This window comes from Rhinatrema bivittatum, chromosome 1, assembly GCF_901001135.1.
Source record: "Rhinatrema bivittatum chromosome 1, aRhiBiv1.1, whole genome shotgun sequence".
Taxonomy (NCBI): domain Eukaryota; kingdom Metazoa; phylum Chordata; class Amphibia; order Gymnophiona; family Rhinatrematidae; genus Rhinatrema; species Rhinatrema bivittatum.
In genome coordinates, this window is record NC_042615.1 from 468,508,057 (window position 1) to 468,532,053 (window position 23,997).

At 48.1% G+C, this 23,997-nt stretch overlaps 2 protein-coding genes across 3 annotated transcripts in view; one reads left to right on the plus strand and one right to left on the minus strand.

Moving 5' to 3' along the window:
- The window catches only part of CAAP1 (caspase activity and apoptosis inhibitor 1), a 171,795-nt gene extending 156,411 nt beyond the window's left edge, over positions 1-15,384 (minus strand). The window contains exon 1 of the mRNA XM_029606341.1: positions 15,302-15,384. The gene's annotated coding sequence lies outside the window, so the exon portion shown is untranslated. The remainder of the gene's footprint in view (positions 1-15,301) is intronic.
- A 650-nt stretch (positions 15,385-16,034) lies between these two features.
- Positions 16,035-23,997, plus strand: part of PLAA (phospholipase A2 activating protein) — a 207,651-nt gene continuing 199,688 nt past the window's right edge. Inside the window, exon 1 of one of the 2 annotated variants that reach the window (XM_029606392.1) lies at positions 16,035-16,345. In XM_029606392.1, the coding sequence (XP_029462252.1) occupies positions 16,206-16,345 (140 nt within the window). In that variant the 5' untranslated portion in view covers positions 16,035-16,205. The remainder of the gene's footprint in view (positions 16,346-23,997) is intronic. The other variant, XM_029606383.1, reaches the window with a different exon arrangement.

Below are 23,997 nucleotides of genomic sequence, written 5' to 3' on the forward strand. Positions count from 1 at the left end.
TCCATATGCTGAATCTTGTCTTCCTTCTTTGTCTAAACAGTAGTGAGCTGCAAAGGTGTGAAGAGAACTCCATGTTGCTGCTTTGCAAATGTCCAGAATAGGTACAGAGTGAAGGTGTGCTACTGAAGTTGACATTGCTCTGACTGCATGTGCTTTTACTCGCCCTTGAAGAGTAAGGCCTGCTTTCTCATAACAAAATTGTATGCAATCTGCTAGCCAATTTGACAAAGTATGTTTACCCACTGGTTTACCAGGTTTGTTTGGATCATAGGATACAAATAGTTGACTGGATTTCCTATGGACTGTAGTGCGGTTTAAGTAAAAAGATAATGCACGCTTACAGTCTAAGGTATGTAAGGCTCTTTCTCCCTGGTGAGAGTGAGGCCTTGGAAAGAATGTTGGTAAAACAATGGATTGATTGAGGTGGAATTCCATGACTACTTTTGGAAGGAATTTAGGATGAGTACAGAGGACCACCCTGTCATGTAGGAACTTTGTAAAGGGTTCGTATGTGACTAGAGCTTGTAGTTCGCTGACCCTTCTAGCTGATGTAATGGCTATAAGGAAAATTGTTTTCCAAGTGAGAAATTTAAGGTCACAGGTATCTATGGGTTCAAATGGAGAACGCATAAGCCTGGTTAAGACTACGTTCAGGTCCCATTGTATGCTTGGGGAATGAACTGATGGTCTAATGTGCATTAGGCCTCTCATGAATTTACTGACGAGAGGCTGTGTAGAGATAGGTGTGTCTCCCAGCTTGCTATGATAAGCTGAGATTGCACTCAAGTGTACTCTTACCGATGAAGTCTTAAGACCAGTGTCTGAAAGATGGTATAGGTAATCTAATAGTGAGGTAGTGGGGCAAGTGAAAGGATCTAAATCTTTCTGAGTGCACCACAAAGTAAACCGTTTCCATTTGTAGGAATAATTCTTTCTAGTGGAAGGTTTACGTGAGGCTATCAGCACTTGAGATATAGTGGTTGGAAGGTTGAGTGGTTGTAAGATCAAGCTTTCAACATCCATGCTGTCAGGGACAGGGATTGAAGGTTGGGATGGCGCAACTGACCCTGTTCCTGAGTTATGAGATTGGGAGCTACTCCCAGGCAAATTGGATCCCTGACTGAGAGATCTAGAAGTGTGGGGAACCATACTTGTCGAGGCCAGTATGGGGCTATGAGTATCATGGTCCCTTTGTCCTGTTGAAGCTTCACTAGAGTTTTGGTTATGAGCGGTATCGGTGGATACGCATATAACAGGCCTGAGTTCCAATGGCGAGCAAAAGCGTCCCTTGGTAGGCTGTTCTGCTGCCAGAGGAGAGAGCAGTAATTGTTCACTTTGTAGTTCAGATGGGACGCAAAGAGATCTATTGTTGGTTGACCCCAGCGTTGAAATATCTTGGTTGCTAGTGCTGGGTCTAGAGACCACTCGTATGGTTGGAAGTGACGGCTGAGGCGATCCGCTACTGTGTTGTGGATGCCCGCTAGATAGGTGGCCCGTAGAAGAATTGAGTGTGCTAGGGCCCAGTCCCAAATTTGAGCTGCTTCTTGACAAAGGAGGTAGGAACCTGTTCCTCCTTGTTTGTTGATGTACCACATGGCTACTGTGTTGTCCGTTTGGATCAGAACAGTCTGGTGTGAAAGGCAGTCCTTGAACGCATGTAGTGCATAGCGTATAGCTCGAAGCTCCAGGAAGTTTATTTGAAAGGAGGCTTCTTGTTTTGTCCACATGCCCTGTGCCTTTAGAGGACCAATGTGTGCTCCCCAACCCAAGGTGGACGCATCTGTAGTTAAAGTCACTTGTGGAACTGGTTGCTGGAAAGGTAGGCCTTTGAGCAAGTTGATCGTTGATGTACACCAGAGAAGGGAAGATTTCAGATCTTGTGTTATCTGAATGGGAGTGGACAATGGTTGAATGGCTTGAATCCACTGGATCGGGAGAGGACCTGGATCGGGAGAGGTCACAGGCAACTGTGGAGCCCAATCTGAAGGCAAGTAGCAAGTGAAATGAGAGTCCTTTTATACTGCAGGATGTAGGCAACTCCCTGGGAGGAGTCTGCCAGGACCGCCCCTTGCTGGCCCTATAACTGAGGTGAAGAGCTGCGGGCCGGCCCCTAGGGAGAAGGGCGTGGCCAACCAGGAAGTCCAAACGCAGCCAAGCAAGCCACAGGCAGGCCTCAGGAACAGCTAGGCCTCCCAGGCCCTGGAGCAAGTCCTGGATGGTGCACATCCCTGGCTTCAGAGCGGCCTCCGGAGGGAAGGTAAGATACCTCCTGTAACACAGCAACAGGGGGGATCGTAACACATTGGCTATGTCTGTTGATACTGAATACTCTATCCATAATATATATAAAGCCCTTTTCAAATCAGATCATCTCCAACTTGGCCTCATCTATGCACCCCCAGGAATTCTTGACTCTGACCTCTCTCCATTGATTGAATTGACAACCAAACATTTTAACATAGACAAACCATCCATCTTGATGGGAGATTTCAATCTTCACGTGGATGCCTCACCGCATTCCCCCAATTATGAAATTCTACTCTCTGCACTTAGTCACCTGGGCTTCAGACAAATTGTTACTAGCCCCACTCACAAAGCAGGCCATACATTGGACCTTATTTTCATAAATGAGGGCATTACTTCTGCCACCAGCCCAACATGCACTGCAGTCCCTTGGTCAGACCATCAGGTCATTTCCTCAGAGCTACAAATTAAAGATCACCCCCTGCCTGTCTTCCCTGACACCACTATTCAGTTCAGGAAACCCTGTTCCACAGACTACTTATGTAATCTGCTTTCAAAGGATCTAGCTCAACTCGATCTTTCGGACGCTTTCACTGCGACTTCCTCCTGGCTCAAGATAACTAGCAAAGTTGCAGAACAAGCCTGTCCAACCGTTACCAAATCGCTACACCCACACCAGGATAACAGGAAACCATGGTTCACCCCAAAATTAAAGGTCCTCAAACAAGAGCTACGTAGCAAAGAGCACAGATGGCGCAAGAACCCATCAACCTCTACTCTATCAGCCTACAAAGGAAAATTAGTTCTTACCTGTTAATTTTCGTTCCTGTAGTACCACGGATCAGTCCAGACAGTGGGTTGAGCCTCCTTTCCAGCAGGTGGAGACAGACTAAAACTTGAAGGATGCCCTATATCAGGACAGAGCCTATCCTCTAACCCTTCAGTGTAACGTATGTCAGAGCAGAAAACAACAAACCCAAGAATAGGATCAAGCAAGTAACCATAAAGCTCAAAGGAGAAACTATAGAATAATTTAGAAACATGGTATACCTATACGCTCTTGCATAAACTTGGTATAAAAAACGACCAAGGTTTCCGGTGTAATTGCTCAGTAATCTTGCACAAAGTGAAATATGAAAATCTGCGAACCTGCAAGAAAACAAGCTTCGAGAGGACAGAAGACAGACAGGGAAGGGCATCTGGACTGATCCGTGGTACTACAGGAACGAAAATTAACAAGTAAAAAATAATTTTCCTTTCCTGTACGTACCCGGATCAGTCCAGACAGTGGGATGTACCAAAGCTTCCTTAAACCGGGTGGGACTGAGACAGTCCCGCTCGAAGCACTTGCTGCCCAAAGGAATCGAAAACCGGAGCGTGCACATCCAGACGGTAGTGCCGAGCAAAAGTGTGCAGAGACGTCCAAGTGGCGGCCCTGCAAATCTCCTGCAGGGAGACAGATTGACTCTCCACCCATGAAGTAGCCTGAGAACGTAGAGAATGGGCCTTCAGACCCTCAGGAAGCGGACGACCTTGATAAAGATATGCCAAGGAAATGGCTTCTTTCAACCACCGCACAATCGTGGTCTTAGAAGCCTGTTTACCCCGGTTGGGACCACTCCAAAGGATGAAGAGATGGTCCGATACGCAGAAGTCATTGGTGACCTGGAGATAGCGAAGCAAGACTCGTTTGACATCTAGCCGATGAAGGTCGCCACCAGCCGTACCCGCAATCTCCTCCAGAGAGAACGCGGGTAGTTCTACCGACTGGTTGACATGGAAGGCGGAGACAACCTTAGGCAAGAAGGAAGGAACCGTTCTGAGGGAGACCCCGGAATCAGAAAAACGCAAGAAGGGCTCACGACAGGACAGCGCCTGGAGTTCGGAAATCCGGCGAGCGGAGGAGATAGAGACCAGAAAGACAGTTTTGAGTGTTAAATCCTTGAGCGTAGCGTGGCGAAGAGGCTCAAAGGGAGCCGCACAGAGAGCACGAAGGACTAGGTTGAGACTCCACGATGGACACGTGGCATGAGAGGGGGGTCGAATGTGCCTAACACCCCTCAGGAAACGAATCACGTCCGGGTGAGCAGCTAAGAAATGACCGTCCACCCGACCCAAGAGAGAGCCAAGCGCAGAGACTTGAATGTGTAGAGAACTGAAGGAGAGGCCCTTAGAAAGACCCTTCTGAAGAAAAGAAAGAACCAGAGGAATTGAGGCGGAGCGTGCCGGAACGCCCGACTCCGCACACACGGACTCAAAAACTTTCCAGATGCGCACATAGGCCAGAGAAGTCGACTGCTTTCGGGCTCGCAGCAGGGTGGAGATGACCTCCTCCTTATAACCCTTACGCCTCAGACGACGCCGTTCAAAAGCCAGGCCACTAGACAGAAGCGATCGGCCTGGTCGAAAAATACAGGCCCCTGCCGGAGATGAGGAAGATGACCGAGGTGCAGGGGCCCGTCCACCGCTAGATTGATGAGATCCGCGAACCACGGTCTTCGCAGCCACTCGGGAGCGAAGAGAATCACCGATCCCTGGTGGAGTTCGATTCTCCTGAGAACGTTCCCCACCAGTGGCCACGGGGGAAACACGTACAGAAGGATGTCCGCTGGCCAAGGTAGAGCCAGAGCATCCACGCCCTCTGCGCCATGCTCCCTCCAGCAGCTGAAGAACCGATTGGCCTTGGCATTGCGCAGAGTCTCCATGAGGTCGAGGTGAGGTGGACCCCACCTGTCCACTATCAGCGCCATGGCCGCATCCGAGAGCTCCCACTCTCCCGGATCGAGCGACTGACAGCTGAGGAAGTCAACTTGAACATTTTCCTTGCCCGCAATGTGAGAAGCCGCAAGGCACTGTAGGTGTCTCTCCGCCCAAGAGAGGAGACGGCTGGCTTCTAAGTCTACCATGGGACTGCGAGTGCCCCCTTAGTGATTGATGTAAGCCACTGTGGTGGAGTTGTTGGACAGGACTCTTACCGCCTTGCCGCAGATCAGGGGAAGGAACTCCTGAAGAGCCAGGCGGACCACCAAGGTTTCCAGTCAATTGATGTGCCAGCGAGACTGAGTCTGCGACCAGGTTCCCTGGGTGGATTGAGAAAGGCAGACCGCACCCCAGCCCAACAGGCTGGCCTCCGTGGTCACCATCATCCACTGTGGAGCTTGCAGAAGATGAGGAAGAGACAGCCACCACTGTAATTCGTCGACAGTAGAGTCCAAGAACGGAAGGACTATGTGAAACTGCTCCGACACTGGCTGCCAACGGGATAGCAAAGCTTTCTGCAACGGACGCATATGAGCAAAAGCCCAGGGGATGAGGTCGATGGTGGAAGCCATGGATCCCAAGACCTGTAGATAATCCCAGGCTGTCGGGGAAGGTAGCGCAATCAGATTCTGGACCTGATTGATCAGCTTGAGGGCGCGCGCCCGTGGTAAGAAAACCTTGCCTACTCGGGTGTCGAAGTGGGCTCCCAGGAATTCCAACTCCTGAGAGGGCTGAAGCTTGCTCTTGGAAAAGTTCACTATCCACCCGAGGGAGGCAAGGAGCTGCAGGACGCGATCCACCGCCCGTTGACAGGAAGTCGCCGACTTGGCCCTGATGAGCCAATCGTCCATATAGGGGTGGATGAGAATCCCCTCCCGGCGCAGAGCCGCCGCTACCACTACCATGACCTTCGTAAAAGTGCAGGGAACGGTCGCAAGGCCAAAGGGGAGAGCTCGAAACTGGAAGTCTTGATTGAGAATGTGGAATCAGAGATATTTCTGGTAGTCTCGGTGGATGGGAATATGGAAGTACGCTTCTGCGAGATCGAGGGAAGCAAGGAACTCTCCGGGACGGACCACCGTAATGACCGACCGCAGGGTTTCCATGGGGAAGTGGGGGATCTTGAGGGCCCGATTGACCCTCTTGAGGTCCAGGATTGGGCGGAAGGACCCGTCCTTTTTGGGCACGGTGAAGTAAATGGAATACTGGCCGGCGCCAATCTCCCTTTCCAGAACTGGGACCACCGCCCCCAGATCCAGAAGTTTGGAGAGAGTCTGCACCACCGCATTCCTCTTGGCCCGTCCGCAAGGTGAGAAAAGAAAGAGATCCGGCAGTTCCCTGACAGTCTCGAAAGCGTACCCGTCTTTGATAATGTTGAGGACCCACTGATCCAATGTGATTTTGACCCATTCCTCGAAGAACAGGGAGAGTCATCCGCCGAGGTAAGGAACCGAGGAATGAGTCAGCTGAACTTCATTGCATGGCAGGTTTAGAGGTGGCACGCGTGGGCTGGCCCTCACGAAAGGGCCGCCTGCCACGAAAGGACTGCAACCAGGACTGGGCATGAGAAGAACCCCTCGCGGAACCGCCCCGCCCCTGAGGAGCGAAGCGACGCTGGCCCCTGAAACGAGACCAGGAGGGCGCGAAGGACCGGGAAGACTTAGGACGGTCCTCTGGAAGCTTATGGACCTTGTTATCAGCCAAGAAATCCATAAGCTTCTCGAGATCCTCTCCAAAGAGCATCTTACCTTTGAAGGGCAGCGTGCCCAGCCGAGTCTTCGACGACTGATCAGCCGACCAATGGCATAGCCAAAGGAGCCTCCGGGCAGCCACCGCCGAAGCCTTCGCCTGCACACGGACCAGATCATAGAGGGCTTCCGATACGTAGGCGGTTACGGCCTCCAGACGTTCGGCTTGCTCTGCCTCTGCTGGCGGAAGATCCCGGGCGCAGAGTAACTGTTGGTCCCACTGAAGGCCTGCCCGCATCATGAGGCTGCTACAGCAAGACACCCGGACCCCGAGGGCCAAAACGTCGAAGATGCGCTTCAAGTGAGACTCTAACTTACGATCCTGTGGATCCTTCAGAGCCGTGGAACCTTCCACCGGAATCGTGGTGTGTTTGGCCACCGCAGAGACATAAGAATCCACAGAGGGATATCGCAGCAGCTCCAAACCTTCCTCCGGGAGGGGATAGAGCTTATCCATCGCACGCCCCACCCGGAGCACACCCTCAGGGACCTCCCATTCCCGCAGGATTAGGAGCTTGAGCATGGGGTGGAAGGGAAAGGCCGAGGCCGGAGCCTGGAGCCCCCCCAGGACCGGATTCATGTCCTTGGGCAGCGAGGCCATGAGATTATCCACGGAAGGACTTTCCAGACCCAGCTCCTGCAGTACAAAGGGAAGGAGGGGCTCCAATTCCTCCTTACGAAATAAACGGAGGGCTCTGGGGTCATCCCCCTCTAAGGGGGGAGGCATTCACCGAATCCGGGGAAGCGGCGGGATCCGAGGGCCTGGGAGACACTGGGGGAGGAAGGGGGGCACCCCCGGGACCACCCGCACCCGAACTGGCCGCTGGGGCTCCGCAGCCAGTCCAGCGGTCAACAGCGCTGAGCGAGGGATTTTTGGCGGGGGAAGGCAAGGGGGGGGGGGGCTTTCGTCCTGCTCATGCAAGCTAGCTAAATAAGATTTATGCATGAGGAGGACGAAATCCGCCGAAAAAGGGACCCTGGATTTGCCGGGAGGGGGGCGAGGAGGGGTCAGGACCCCCCTCCTGGGGACCCGCGGGGGCCAAATCGGGGGTTAAATCAAAAAAATCTGGCCCCCCAGCCCCAGGGAGCTCTGAAATCGGTCCCGATGAAAAATCCAACATGGCCGCCATTCCCGGGCTTTGCCGACCCGGGAAAGGCCTGGCCATGCCGGGAGAAATGGAGCCCCAGGCTAAATTTGCTTGTCCTGCCGAGGAGGGACCTTCCCCACCCGGCAGGCAAGCAGTGCAGAGACCCTGCCGCGCAAAACGCGAGGAGGGCAGCCCACAAGAGAGGCAGGCTGCCTGCCGGGACATAGCCCAGCCGCGGCTGAAGAAAAAAAAGCTTTGATTGACAGCCTGCACAGCAGGAGAGAGCAGGAAGGAAACCTGCTGCCTCCTGCTTATCTGGCTGCCGGTTCAAGGCCTGCTCTGACCAGAAAAAGGAAAAAATGCTTGTCAACTTCTGCAAATAAGTTAGAAGTAGGTGAGTACCTGCAACTTATTGAAAGTTTAAAACTTTTTTTTTTTTTTTTACTGAGCGCAGCAGCAGGTTCAAAAAACCCTCTCGGCAGTCAGATGGGGGGAACGAGACCCAGAGAGACTCGGTCCACACACCTGGAAGCGTCCACAGACTCAGGCTATGCGGTGCAAAAGGGGCAAAGCCCCCCTGAGCCGGGCAAGAGCTGGGAGTCGGGGCCGTCTCCCACACAGAAAAAGGAAAAATCACTAAAAAAGGCAAACTTTCCCTTTTTTTTTTTTTTAAAACAAGAGAGAACCAAAAGAAATACTTGCTTGAGCCTACAAAAAGACAGAAGAAAAGGCTGACTAGCCTACAGCAGAGAACCGAAGGGGAGATGCTACACCTGCTGGAGACAGACACATACTGGGGGGTTAGAGGATAGGCTCTGTCCTGATATAGGGCATCCTTCAAGTTTTAGTCTGTCTCCACCTGCTGGAAAGGAGGCTCAACCCACTGTCTGGACTGATCCGGGTACATACAGGAAATCACTGTTGAATGCTTACAGGAACACCATTCTCAGATCTAAGAAAGATTTCTTCTCCAAAAAAATCCACATTTCATCTTCGATTCCAAAGCCTTATTCTGCTATGTCTCATCACTCACAAAACCTTCCCCTCCTACCATTCCAGATGTTCTAGCACTTAACAAAGCCACAGAGCTGGCCATCTATTTTGAGAAAAAAATAGCAAACCTCATAAAGCCACTTACCGCTTCTAACTTGGGAACCTCCCCGTCTTTACCCAATACTCCTAATCGAAACTCCACCCTAGAAGCTTTCGAGACCTCCTCTTCCCTAGAAATCGAAAACATCCTCAAGAAGCTCAAACCTTCTTCCCACCCACTGGACTCAATACCCTCAAACCTCCTTCTCTCCATCCCGAACATTATTTCAAAATCTTTAGCAGACATCATTAACTGCTCCTTGACACAAGGGATGGTTCCAGACCAACTAAAACTAGCCATACTCAAACCCCTACTAAAAAAACCCAGCCTTCCAACTACTGATCCTGCAAACTACAGACCTATAGCTAACCTACCATTGATCTCCAAAATTATGGAGAAAATAGTAAACAAACAACTCTCAGAATACCTGGAGGAAAACAACATTCTTTCCCCTTTCCAGTTTGGATTCCGCAAAACCTGAAACACGGAGTCCCTTCTAACATCACTGGCGGATACCATTCACCTAAACCTTGAAAGGAAACAGCCGTACCTACTAGTACTACTCGACCTATCTGCTGCATTTGATACCGTGAATCATTCCATTCTTCTGGAGCGTCTAGCTGACATTGGTATCAAAGGAGTGGCACTCAGTTGGTTTAAATCCTTCCTGGACAATAGAATTTACAAGGTGAGGATTAACAATAAAGTATCTCACCCCATCAGATCAAATCTGGGAGTCCCGCAAGGCTCAGCCCTTTCCCCTACACTTTTTAATATCTACCTGCTCCCACTCTGCCAATTACTTTCCAACCTAAAATGAACGTATTACCTTTACGCGGATGATGTCCAGATTCTTCTCCCCATCACAGACTCTCTTCAAAAAACCTGGTCCCACTGGAATACCTGTCTGCAATCGATTAACAGTCTGCTTACCAGCCTTAACCTGATCCTCAATACAAACAAGACAGAGATCCTCATTATATCGCCAGATGAAAACCAAATTCTCCTCAACTCCCTAAACGTGCCACAATTAGACACAACTGCTATCAACCACTCCCCTTCTGTCAGAGATTTAGGGGTTCAACTTGACAACCAATTCAATCTTAAATCATTTGTCCAAAACACTACTAAAGAATGCCTCTTTAAATTACAAGTACTAAAAAAACTGAAACCTCTCCTTCACTTTCGAGACTTCCGTCTGGTGCTGCAATCCATTATCCTTTCTAAAATAGACTATTGCAATTCCCTCCTGCTAGGTCTCCCTGCGATAACTATCAAACCTCTGCAGATGGTACAGAATGCCGCTGCGAGGATACTCACCAACTCAAACAAAAGAGATCATATCTCTCCCATACTGCAGTCACTTCACTGGCTTCCCATCAAATCCAGGATCTCGTTCAAAGTTCTCATGATGATCCACAAGGACATCCATAGCATCGCCCCTCTCAAGCTCAGTAATCAATTCCGTCCGCACACCTCTGAAAGACCAGTCAGAAGAGCTTACAAAGGCTCTCTGTATGTCCCCCCTGCTAAATCTTCTCTAAGTAAGCGAGCATTATTTACAGCAGGGCCGACTCTATGGAATACTCTCCCACCAGACCTCAGTCAAGAACATTGTCTCCAAACTTTCAAGAAAGATTTAAAAACTTGGCTTTTCAGTCAAGCTTTCCCTGAAAATCCAAGTTCTCTCTGACGCCGTTCTTAGAACATGGGCTAAGGTCTAAGGCCAGCGGTTAATGGGCACACCGTTTTCTCTACACAGCCCTTCCAGGACTCATCTGGGTTTCTTCCTCCTATAGTTTTCTTCCGAAGGCTCTGCCCATCACTCCTTCTTGCCCCCTCCCTCCCTCCCACCCCCTTGCCATCCTTTCCCTCCTTCTTTTCCCCTATTCCAAGCAACTTAACCTTCCTATTTTGTTTTAATGTATTTTGTTATAATGTATTTTTTTATTAACACTGCGTTGAAGCTGCTTTCGGTTTGTAATTGTTCCTTGTTTTTTTCCAAACGTTTGAATGTTATAATGCGCTTATGTTTAATGTTTAATGTATCGCCTCCCAGCGAAGGTTCTGTTTCAATGTAAACCGGTGTGATCTGTATTCTTTACAGGAATGTCGGTATCTAAGAATTCAAAATAAATAAATAAATAAATAAATATATACACTTTAATCTGTTGCAGTATAGGAAATAGCCTTTTTAAATGTTTCTTGTCTGCCTTGACTGCTTCCTCTCCTCTGTTCTCTTCCCTTCCTCTCCCTTTACAATAGCTAAATGTGCCCATCTGTCTTAATATCAGGCTACTTATGCTTGCACATATATGGTAGTGTCACGTAGCTGAAGAAATGGAGACGTTTTTCTCTATTTGGCGTGCTTTCACCCCTGATGGATTTCATCCGAAATCTGGCCATTTGGGAATAAAGAGCAGCTACATAATGAGCAGATAAGTAATGGGAGAGCGATAACAACTAGTTAAGTACATGGAAATAATGAACAATTAAGAACTGGAACTTATGAGCAGATCAACAGTTAAGTACATGGATGAGTGATTAAGAGGTTTTTGGCATTATAACTAAGAATTGTAATCAAGATGCTTAGACATTGAGATTAGCAAATTTTTATGGCAACACAATATATTTAACAATTTTTGAGACACACAAGCAATTTTATGGGTGGATGGTGGCATGTTAATGATTATCAATTCATGTTGGTAACCTGGATGGTACCTATACAATAACATTGCATATGAAACTACCACAGTTCTCTCAATTTTTTTTTTGAGAACTTAAGAGGGCTTTCTCTACAATAGAAATTTAAAAGTTTAAAGTTTTTTTCATGCAAGGTAGGTTCATGTAGGTTTGACAATAGTGATATTTTATAATATGTGCTCGCCAACGTGTGCATGTTATAAAATACAGGTCCTATGTGCACATGTGCGGGTGGGTGGCCTGCTCCGTGCGCGGGGGCAGGGATTTTAGAATAATACTTGTGGAGATGCTAACAGTCCTAAACCAGTTCCCTAACCCTACCCGTCCTACCTTTTCTCTCTCCTCCCCAACTCCTAAACCTACCCTAGCTAACCCCAGTTCTTTTATTTTAATACTTACTGCTCCTCTGGAGCAGAAGTAAACTCTGTGTGACGGCTGGCTGCTGGCGCGCACTTCCCTGGAGCAGTGTCTAATGGTGCTGTTCCGGTCCACCCCTTTCTTTAGGCCTGGCACTTCAGTGCATATTGGGAGTTATGCATGGCCAGGCCCTTTGGAAAATGCACACAGTGCGTGCAGGGCCTGGCCATGCATGTAACCTCCATAATGCATGTGCACAGGGCTTTTAAAATCCAGATTTTTACATTTAGTAATTGTGCTGCTTTAATATGAGTGTTTATGCTTGCAGTATATATCTATTGTATTGGCATTTGCTCCTTTTCCCTATCTATCTTGCTGCTTACCTTCATTGTCTCCTCTTTCCTCCACTTCTTTCCTCTCCCTCTACAATTGGTAATTGCTCTTATCTATTTTAATAAAATGCTATTTAAGCTTGCAAGTATGTACCTGTGATCTAAGAATTGCTTCTTTTTACCTGCATCTATCTTGCTTCCTACTTTGGCCTTATCCTCCTCTCTTATGATTGTGCTTGCAGTATATATCTGTTGATTATTAGGAATGGCTGTCTTTACCTCCATCTGTCTTCCTGTTAGCTTGGCAGTCTCCTATCCTTATCTTTTACAGTGATTTTGCTGTTCTGTTATGTAAGGCTGATATTTATGCTTGCAATATACATCTGTTGGGATTTGCTCTTAACTACATTTGTCATGCTTCCTACCTTGGCTATTCCTTTCCCTCTTTCTCTGTTTAGAATTGGTAATTTTTTTGCTTGGTTTATATAAAGCTATTTGGTTGCAATATATTCCTGTTGTATTGTTTATTTTCTTTTCTGTCTTTTTACCTACTTTGACTCGCACTTGTCAAATGGCAATTATGTTGCTATGTCTTAATGTAAGGTTGGTATATGTTTGTAATATATAAGTTTGTTATATTTGATTTATATTCCACTTTTTCCTGATTGTCCTGCCAGACCAATCTGTACAAATGGGATTATTCTCTGGCCTGCAGATGGAGGCAGAGACCAAAAGCTCATCGTTGAGCCCCTTCTCCATATAAGTGTCTGGTGCTGCCTCAGCACCTCAGTTTGGTCTCTGCCTCAGCAGATGTGCAGACAGATGCTCTGGGGCTGGAGCTTCATAAAACAGAAAAGTGACTCCAAGGCAACGATACTCCCTAGTGTCTCTTTCCATAGCATACTCTGGGACAGTCCTCCAAAGGGCCGATCTTCCCTTTTCCAGTGCAACCAGGTGTCTTGGTCTCTAGCTTCCTGAGGTGTTTAGAAATAGCTATTCAATAAAGGTCCTCTCTTGGGGGAACCTACTCAATGGAATCTGAGTCCTAGTGCCAAGGAGCAAGCACTGGAAAATTCCTTGTGGCTTTACCTTGGTGGCTCGGTCAGCAGAAGCTGAGGACTGGGCTCCCAGAGCAACAGACCCGTCAAGTTACTGATTTCCCTAGTGGAGCGGAGCAACAGGCCAGATAAGGCTTTGGTTTCCCTGGAAGGGCAGGAGCCAAAGAGGGAGAAAGGAAAACAGTGCAGGTAAGTCTTAACGGATCACAAGCCTCTGATCTGAGTAGCAGAAACAGAGCTTGGGAATCCAGCCTTGTTAAGAACATAAGAAAATGCCATACTGGGTCAGACCAAGGGTCAATCAAGCCCAGCATCCTGTTTCCAACAGAGGCCAAAACCAGGCCACAAGAACCTGGCAAGTACCCAAAAACTAAGTCTATTCCATGTTACCATTGCTAATGGCAGTGGCTATTCTCTAAGTGAACTTAATAGCAGGTAATGGACTTCTCTTCCGAGAACTTATCCAATCCTTTTTTGAACCCAGCTACACTAACTGCACTAACCACATCCTCTGGCAACAAATTCCAGAGTTTAATTGGGCGTTGAGTAAAAAAGAACTTTCTCCGATTAGTTTTAAATGTGCCCTATGCTAACTTCATGGAGTGCCCCCTAGTTTTTCTACTATCTGAAAGAGTAAATAACCGATTCACATCTACCCATTCTAGACCTCTCATAATTTTAAACATCTCTATCATATCCCCCCTCAGCCGTCTCTTCTCCAAGCTGAAAAGTCCTAACCTCTTTAGTCTTTCCTCATAGGGGAGCTGTTCCATTCCCCTTATCATTTTGGTAGCCCTTCTCTGTACCTTCTCCATCGCAATTATATCTTTTTTGAGATGCAGCGACCAGAATTGTACACAGTATTCAAGGTGCGGTCTCACCATGGAGCGATACAGAGGCATTATGACATTTTCCGTTTTATTCACCATTCCCTTTCTAATAATTCCCAAAATTCTGTTTGCTTTTTTGACTGCCGCAGCACACTGAACAGATGATTTCAATGTGTTATCCACTATGACGCCTAGATCTCTTTCTTGGGTAGTAGCACCTAATATGGAACCTACATCGTGTAACTACAGCAAGGGTTATTTTTCCCTATATGCAACACCTTGCACTTGTCCACATTAAATTTCATCTGCCATTTGGATGCCCAATCTTCAAGTCTTGCAAGGTCCTCCTGTAATGTATCACAATCCACTTGTGATTTAACTACTCTGAATAATTTTGTATCATCTGCAAATTTGATAACCTCACTTGTCGTATTCCTTTCCAGATCATTTATATATATATTGAAAAGCACTGGTCCAAGTACAGATCCCTGAGGCACTCCACTGTTTACCCTTTTCCACTGAGAAACTTGACCATTTAATCCTACTCTCTGTTTCCTGCCTTTTAACCAGTTTGTAATCCACGAAAGGACATCTCCTCCTATCCCATGACTTTTTAGTTTTCTTAGAAGCCTCTCAAGAGGGACTTTGTCAAACGCCTTCTGAAAATCCAATTGTGATGCAATTTTCTGATTGGAGTGTATCAACCATTTTTCTCCCTTTCCCACAGGCTGAGTCGAGGACTATAATTTTCACTCTCAACATTTCCCTCAAACATTTTTTAAATCCACAACACTTTCACCCACGTAAAACTAAGCAAAAATAAAGAAATTCTCAGAAATTTAATTTGTTCAAGTCTCTTGCACCCCATTTTTATATACTGCCCCAGTAACCTCAACCATTTAGAAAAACAAATTTTCCGATTTCAATCTTTGCAGCCATTTTTTACCGTCAATTTCTATGTTTTAACTCTACCCGTTTCCCATCATATTAACTAATTAAGCATTAAACTTTTATAAAACACTTTATCTGTTCATGTTTAGCCATCCAATGTAGTTGTACTGGGAATAAAAAAAGAAAAAGTAACTTACTTTAAGCCCCTTACAACAGCTCCTAACATTTCAAAGTTTTTAGATATCTATGAGCTGCGCCCACCTTTCTGGCTACTTTTTATAGGTAACCAGGGCACGTGACTGTTTACTATGCTTTATGACGTAAAAAGAAAGACGGCCACCCTGTCATGTCATTGGCTACAGTTAGTCACATGGTCCATGAGAAACCAAAACAATAATCCGCCTACTTCTCCTCTATTGTATTTTTCACGTGAAATATAAATCCAGGGATTTGTCAAATATCTTCCAGCGAATTAAATTAATGGTAGAATTACAAGAATAATTTGATGCAATAGCGACCATTTATTTTTTAATTTCACATCTGCAGAGTTTAGTTTAATTTTCAAAAGTCACTCTTTGTGTTGAAAAAGTTGAGCGGATATCTGAGTGTATAAAATAGTAGTGTCATTTATTTAAACAATGATTTTCTCCTGTTTTTCTGCTGTGGCGAACATTTATGTAATAATGAGGGGAACCAGAGAACTAGCACTTTTCCTTCCCAAAAGCGCAGCACTGGAGGTCCACAGAAAAGATATGAGGATACGGCTATTCTAGGCTTTGGCTTCTTTCCGTAGCCGTATCCTAGTAACCAAACTCTGATGCATCATGGAACAATGACCCAACAACATCGCACAGCAACTGATCATCTCGCGAGATCTTCAGGAAACCCTCCTGGAGTATTATTTTCATGAGGTATGTTGGGATCCCGGAAACAATCTCGCGGAAGGAGTGCGGTGGGTCGCGTCACTTCCGGCAGCCAGTGCTGACGCCTATGACGGGTTCTTGCGTCGGGTGTTGCCGTCTGCTGTGTCAGTGTATCGCGCGGTGGCTGCTTCTCCCTCGCCCTTCCCTGTAGCTTTACCCAAGCTGCGGTGCTGCTGCTATGGCGAGCAGCTACCGGCTAAGCTGCACGCTTCCCGGCCACGAGCTGGATGTGCGAGGCCTGGCTTGCGGCTACTTCCCGGAAGGGTCTTTCGTGTCTGTCTCCCGGGACCGGAGCGCGCGTCTCTGGGCGCCCAGCAGGTGCGTGTTTGTGACGTGTTTATTTTCTTTTACTCCCCCTCCCCCCATCCCCGATAAGTCATAAACCAGTGGGGAAGGGGAAATGGAAGACTAATGAAAACAAGATCAGTAAGATATGTAGAAGTCCCAGGGTGAGCGTCATTGTAAATGAGAGAATAGGAGAGGAAAACCGGATGATCACATCTCGCACACTGCAGTCTGGGCATTTGAATCCTGTCCAATTCTGTTTTGTTTTGAGTTTTTTTAATAACTCTTCGCTCCCCCTCCTCCCCCCCCCCCTCTCACCTAACCCTACCATGGTTCTGTCCACAGCTCTGTGGATCTGCGTTTGGGTCCGTCTACCAGGGCACGTCATGGAGATGGTGCTTTGAGGTTCATGATGGATTGGAAAGCTGCTGCTATTACAGGTGGAACCCCTGGCTGGTGCAAGAGTATTTGGTGCCATAGGTGGCCCTTTAGTCATGCACCCAACTTTCAGCCAGTGTGGGACTGTGAGCATGAGAAGATTGTATGTGTGTGAAAGAGAGAGCATGGAAGTGAGAACCTGTGTGTGTGAGAGTGAGACGCCTGTGTGTGTGAGAGAGCGAGCATGAGAGTAGGAAGTGTGTGTGTGTGAACGAGCATGAGAGTAGGAAGTGTGTGTGTGTGAGAGCGAGCATGAGAGTTAGAAGTGTGTGTGTGTGAGAGCGAGCATGAGAGTGAGAAGTGTGTGGTGGTGTGTGCTTAGAATTTCCCCTTCAGTGTGAGAGTGAGCATGAGAGTGAGAAGTGTGTGTGTGGTGTGTGTGAGAGCGAGCAAGAAAGTGAGAAGTGTGTGTGTGGTGTGTGGTTAGAATTTCCCCTTCAGTGTGAGAGTGAGCATGAGTGAGAAGTGTGTGTGTGGTGTGTGCTTAGAATTTCCCCTTCAGTGTGAGAGTGAGCATGAGAGTGAGAAGTGTGTGTGTGTGAGCGAGCATGAGAGTGAGAAGTGTGTGTGTGTGTGTGAGAGCGAGCATGAGAGTGAGAAGTGTGTGTGTGTGTGTGAGAGCGAGCATGAGAGTGAGAAGTGTGTGTGTGTGTGAGAGCGAGCATGAGAGTGAGAAGTGTGTGTGTGTGTGTGTGAGAGCGAGCATGAGAGTTAGAAGTGTGTGGTGGTTTGTGCTTAGAATTTCCCCTTCAGTGTGAGAGTGAGCATGAGAGTGAGAAGTGTGTGTGTGTGAGAGCGAGCATGAGAGTGAGAAGTGTGTGTGTGTGTGAGAGCGAGCATGAGAGTGAGAAGTGTGTGTGTGGTGTGTGTGTGTGAGAGCGAGCAAGAAAGTGAGAAGTGTGTGTGTGGTGTGTGTGTGTGTGGTGTGTGCTTAGAATTTCCCCTTCAGTGTGAGAGTGAGCATGAGAGTGAGAAGTGTGTGTGTGTGAGAGCGAGCATGAGAGTGAGAAGTGTGTGTGTGTGTGTGAGAGCGAGCATGAGAGTGAGAAGTGTGTGTGTGAGAGAGGGAGCATGAAAGTGAGAAGTGTGTGTGTGAGAGAGGGAGCATGAAAGTGAGAAGTGTGTGTGAGAGAGGGAGCATGAAAGTGAGAAGTGTGTGTGAGAGAGGGAGCATGAAAGTGAGAAGTGTGTGTGTGAGAGAGGGAGCATGAGAGTGAGAAGTGTGAGAGAGGGAGCATGAGAGTGAGAAGTGTGTGTGTGAGAGGGAGCATGAGAGTGAGAAGTGTGTGTGTGAGAGAACGAGCATGAGAGTGAGAAGCCTCTGTGTGTATGTGTGAGAGAGAGAGACAAGGGCAGTTCTATAATGAGGCAGGGTGAGGCGGCCGCTTCAGGCAGCAAGATTTTGAGGTGCAAAATTGCCTCCAAAACCTTCCTGCCACAGCCGCCTTATCCTTCATTCAGGCAAACTCTTAGTCCTAGGGGAATTCTGCGCTACTGCAGAGTAAGAAGTTGCGCAGAATTCCACCCACCCACTCCTTGCACAGAAATTCCAGTTTCTGCGCAGAATTTGGAGCAGATCCCACCATGCCATGAGTGGACTCCATTCTGCTCGCAGCGAGGTAGGAGGTCCCGGCGTACCATATGGCGGCAAATAGGAAGGAGACCCCGGCATGCCGTATTTCAGTAAAGACAAAGGTGCAAGTCCCAGCATGCCACAAGCGGAGCAGGCCCCGGTGAGTCAGTGTGTAGTGGTTTTGTGAGAGACTGAGAGGCTGTGTGTAGAGTAGGGTGGCCCTTAGTTGTATATGATTTGTGAACCGAAATATTTTTCATCTCCCAACCCCCGAAATTGTTCTAATCCGTGTAAAAATACTCTCTGTAAAATTTCAGCTCAATCAGATATTAAAATGGCCCCCACAGGCCCTGAAGTTTCAGACTTTAACAAAATCAATATTTTTTATATTAAACTGTTTTTATCTTATTTATCACACTTTTTCGAAAGAAGTATAGCATATGATTGAAAGGCGGTTTATGCCTTTAAAAAAGAGAATGATTCAATCTGAAGAACATGCATTTTTCTTGTCAGACTCTATTTACGAGCCTGGTTCCTAGCACCACTGGCTCTGAAAACTCTGTATATAGATTACAAATTTTTACTGAAATCGAGTATAAGGACATAGATCCAGAAATTAGAAGTGCTGCCGTGAAAAAATTTACAAACCATTTATGGTTTCTATCACCAGAAACTGCGGCAAGTCGCATTCTTTGATGATGAAGTTCCTCTAGACATTAAGCAAAAAATGGCTACTATACAGATCGATACTGTAACGTGCGGTTGAAGATTTCCCGTCTGTAACGTGCTGTGAGCGTACAGTTCGGACGCGTAGGGCGATCCAGCGATACAGTCTCCAGTTTCACGCGTCCTTAGCGCTTCTTAAAACAGACACATAACCCTTTCCGCACCCAGCATGTATATGATATGTAAATGAACAAATTAGCTGTTTAATGAAGGAATTAGCTATTCCCCTCCGATACTGTGAAGCGCGCTCAGATTATCTCCTTAGTAACCCGCTATTTTGCCGCGGCCTTAACTTGTTAGTTTACCGCCTACCCTCTACTTGGTGTTAGTGTGGTGTTCGAACAGCTACATAGCGGAATGTACCATGGACGACCTCTATATATGTATATATATATATATTTGCAGCGTAAAGTGTAAAAAAAACAAAAATATGTATAAATACCTGTCACTTTCCTGTCACTTTCCAAATCCCCCAGGCGTGCGGTCATCCAGGCGGCGGCGGGCGGGTGGGGCGCGCGTTGGGTCCCGTTCATCCAGGCGGGGGGCGGGTGGGCGCCCGTTCATCCGGGCGGCGGCGGGAGCGGGCGGGTGGGCGCGCGTTGGGTCCCGTTCATCCAGGCGGCGGCGGGCGGGTGGGCACCCGTTCATTCGGGCGGCGGCGGGAGCCGGCGGGCGGGTGGGCGCGCGTTGGGTCCCATTCATCCAGGGGGCGGGTGGGCGCCCGTTCATCCGGGCGGCGGCGGGAGGGTGGGCGCGCGTTCGAACAAGGTGGCGGTGTGGGCGGGTGGGCGCGTGTTCGATCCAGGCCACGGGCGGGTGGGCGCGCATACATCCAGGCGGAGGGAGCCGGCGGCGAAAGCGGCCTCCGGCAGCCCCCGCCGGCAGTGAATGAATGAGCGCCTGTGCGACCCGTGCGATTTCGGCGCTCAAGGCGTGACGTCACGACGCCCGACGTCACAGCATGTGACTGCCTTGAGCGCCGAAATCGCACGGGTCGCACAGGCGCGCATTCATCCAGGCGGAGGGAGCCGGCGCCGAAATCGCACGGGTCGCATAGGCGCGCATTCATTCACTGCCGGCGGGGGCTGCCGGAGGCTGCTTTCGCCGCCGGCTCCCTCCGCCTGGATGAATGCGCGCCCACCCGCGGCCTGGATCGAACACGCGCCCACCCGCCCGCCGGCCCACACCGCCGCCTTTTTCGAATGAGCACCCACCCGCCCGCCGGCTCCCGCTGCTGCCGCCGCCCGAATGAACGGGCACCCACCCGGCCGCCTGAAACCAACGTGTTTTATATTTCTTGATTGTGTTTGCATTTTTCAATTTATATTTTATGATTTCTTTATTTTGTATTTGGTGAGAGTCTATCTGTGTTTTGCTTGTGTGACTGAGGCTTTGGGTATACTGTTAGCATGTAGTTTCTGTGTAGGGATTTACAACAGCTTGGCTTTAAACTGCTTTCCTAATAAGAGGTGTATTGGTGTTTAGGGCCTGATGTAATATTTGCTGTATGGCTTTTTTCGTAGTTGGAGTGCTAACATTATGATATGGAAGGCTTACTAATATTGGAATTGTAGTTCATTTTATTCCTGGCTTTCTATGGGCCAAATCCACACCCAGTTCACTTTACCATAGGCCTAATACCATATGGGATCCAGTAAACCATCTTGATTACTATGAGAAAGGTAGTTTATTAAGTCTATTAAACTATTATTATTGAAAGTGTGCTTCTTGCAGTGCATGCTTATATAATATATATGTTGTTGTAAGTGATATTGTTATTTCAGAAGATTGTACTTTGAATGTTTATTTTCCATATGCAGTCTGCCTTTTTAGGTTGGGGAAGGTTAATAAATTTTTAAAATGGAAATAATGCATACATTTTAATTATGTGGGGAGGCGAGGGAAGGGGAAATGAAAGGCTGTAAAGTTTGTCTAGGGCATCTAATACCCTTTTATCAGCCCTAAGAGAGAGTGTCACACACACACAGACTCCCACCATTCACCATCCTCTCACACCCCTAGGGGGCAGATCCTGGAGAAGAGTGGGAGGCAGGCAATAGGGAATGGAGGAGTTCTATATCTAGACCCAGGAGGTGGGGTGGACAAAGGTATGCTCCATTAAACATTTCTCTGGCACCCCCTTGTGTGGACGCCGAAGACAGAACAAAAAATAGCAGGCCCAAAAACTGAGTGGTTAGAACAGTGGGCTGCAAACAAGGGAGGCCAGGGTTCAAATCATATTGCCATTCCTTGTGTCCTTGGGCAAGTCACTTCACCCTCCATTGCCTTCCCCCTGCCCTGGCCCTTGGTGATTTCACCTGCATCGGGCGGAGCAATTTCATCCTTCACCTCAGGCAGCAGATTGCCTTGATCCACCCCTGGAGAGGGATCCAGCATGGGAGAGAGAAGCTTTTGTGTATGAGAGAGATGAGCCTCTATATATAAGAGAGAGAGTGCATGGTAGCGAGAAGCCTGTGTGTGTATGAGAGAGCGAGTATAAGAGTGAGAAGCCTTTGTGTGAGAGAGAGCGAGCATGAGAAAGAGAAGCCTTTGAGTGAGAGAGAGCGAGCATGTGAAAGAGAAGCCTTTGAGTGAGAGAGAGCGAGCATGTGAAAGAGAAGCCTTTGCGTGAGAGAGAGCGAGCATGTGAAAGAGAAGCCTTTGCGTGAGAGAGAGCGAGCATGTGAAAGAGAAGCCTTTGCGTGAGAGAGAGCGAGCATGTGAAAGAGAAGCCTTTGAGTGAGAGAGAGCGAGCATGAGAAAGAGAAGCCTTTGAGTGAGGGAGAGCGAGCATGAGAAAGGGAAGCCTGTGTGTGAGAGAGAGAACGAGCATGAGAAGCCTGTGTGTGTGCCTGAAAGAGAGCAAGGTTGAGAGTGAGAAGCCTGTGTGTGCCTGAAAGAGAGCGAGGTTGAGAGTGAGAAGCCTGTGTGTGCATCTTAAAGAGATCGAGGTTGGAGTGAGAAGCTTGTGTGTGCGTCTGAAAGAGAGCGAGGTTGAGAGTGAGAAGCCTGTGTGTGTATGTGAGAGAGTACACACAAAAAAAAATTGCCTTCACCAATACTTGTGAGAATCAATAATCTAATATTGCTTAATACTATTTGCATGAAGGAAAAGACCTCAGAACCCAGCATGCACTGTTCATTTCGAACGCAAAAACATGCTATTGGGTAATGTTTTCACGGGTCAGAAAACCCTTCATAACCACCCACATGCTTTTTGATCCATATTTTTTGGCCTTTTATGTTTTCAAATAAAATTGAGACTTAGCTCATTTTTTGTGCTCCTGAATATGAAGGACAATCCACTGACTATGGCCAGCATTTCGCCTTCTAGCTGCTTCAGGGCGATTTAATTCTCCATATATTCAGCTCTTCATTTCTGCAGGCAGAGCCGCTCTTTCAGACTTGCATGGGTTTCGTCGTTTATTGGTAAGATTCTTTTTGCGGTCAATTTCTTCGTGGCAGCGGTGTCTCTGTGACTACCCGCATTCGACACCTGCTGCCATTGAATTTGATCTTGCTTCCCATTTAATTTGGCCACATCTGGTTTCAAGTGATGCCCTTGGTGCCTGAGGATCATGATGAATGTGTCCTTTGTCTGGGGGTATCTCATGATGTCCGGGGTAGCTGCAGATATGCCCAGATGTCCCCAAAGGGATGTCATCTTTGGCTCGATAAGATGGAGCAATTTTTCAAGCAGGAGAAGTCTGAGGCATTGGCATTGAAGAACCACGGAGCCACAACAATGGACACCAAACTATCGACATTAGCAGGACTATCTGTGTTGTTGCCTGCTAGGGGTGCTGGAGACCAACCACCGTCGGGCTCCTCCAAGCCGAGGATGTCTGGTTCCTTATCATCAGCCTCAGCAGTGGAGAAGAACCTTGCTGAGCATCAAGGGAATCCAAAGAAGCAAAGGATCTGTCCCTGTCGATGCACGGTGCCAGGCACTGGGATGCGCCAGCTCATGCTGTGATGCCCCCGATGCGACCTTGCAGTGAGGAGCGACAGTCCTCCATCGGTGCCGGAGCTCCGCGACGGTCTCGACTGGTCCTGATGCCAATCACCAATTCTTGTCTCTGTTCCGATGAGGATCTGGCCACTCCTCCTTCCTCCCAGTTGGTGTTGGCATTGGCAATGTCTGAGGAGGAGCTTAAGCAGTGAGTTCAACTGGTGGTCGAGCAGGCAATGTGGAGCATTGGTCCCTTGGCACCAGGGAAAAGGAAGTCTTTCGCCAGAGGAAGCACTATTATCCACTCCCTCGCTCCCGTCAGCAGCATCAGGGATCCCTCAGTCGTCCCAGGTAGCAGAGAGCCCCCACAGGCCAGCTGACGCCTCATTGAACTCCAGGGTCGGGGTTTTGACTGGTTCATAGGGAGCAAAGTCCAGGTACCCATACCCGGGGTGATGGATCAGGGGCAGGCTGCAGTTCTTTGTAAACCATTGGCCCAGTTTAACCTCAGACCAATGGGTTCTTTCCATCGTCCGTCAGCGGTACTGATTGAACTAATTGGGTGTCCCGCCAAATTGTCCTCCGAGTCCATTTTGGGGACCAGTAGTGCTTCAGGAGGTACTACTAATGGATCTTTCCTCCCGCTTAATGGCTAGAGCGGTCGAGCCTGTTCTACCAGGGCAAAGAGGGTGGGGATTTTACTCCAGGTACTTCCTGATTCCAAAGAAAACAGGAGGGTTCCGTCCCATCCTAGACCTAAGGGCCTTGAACAGATTTATCAAAAAAGAAAAGTTCAAGAATGTTTCCCCGGGCACCTTGATCCCCTTTTTATAAAAAGGGGAAAGCTATGCTCCCTCGATCTGAAGGATGCATAAAACACATTGAAATCTTCCCAAGTCACCAGAAGTATCTCCAATTCATGGTAGGAAAACAGCACTTCCAGTATCGGGGTTGCCATTTGGGCTAGCGTCAGCCCCCACAGGTCTTCACAAAATG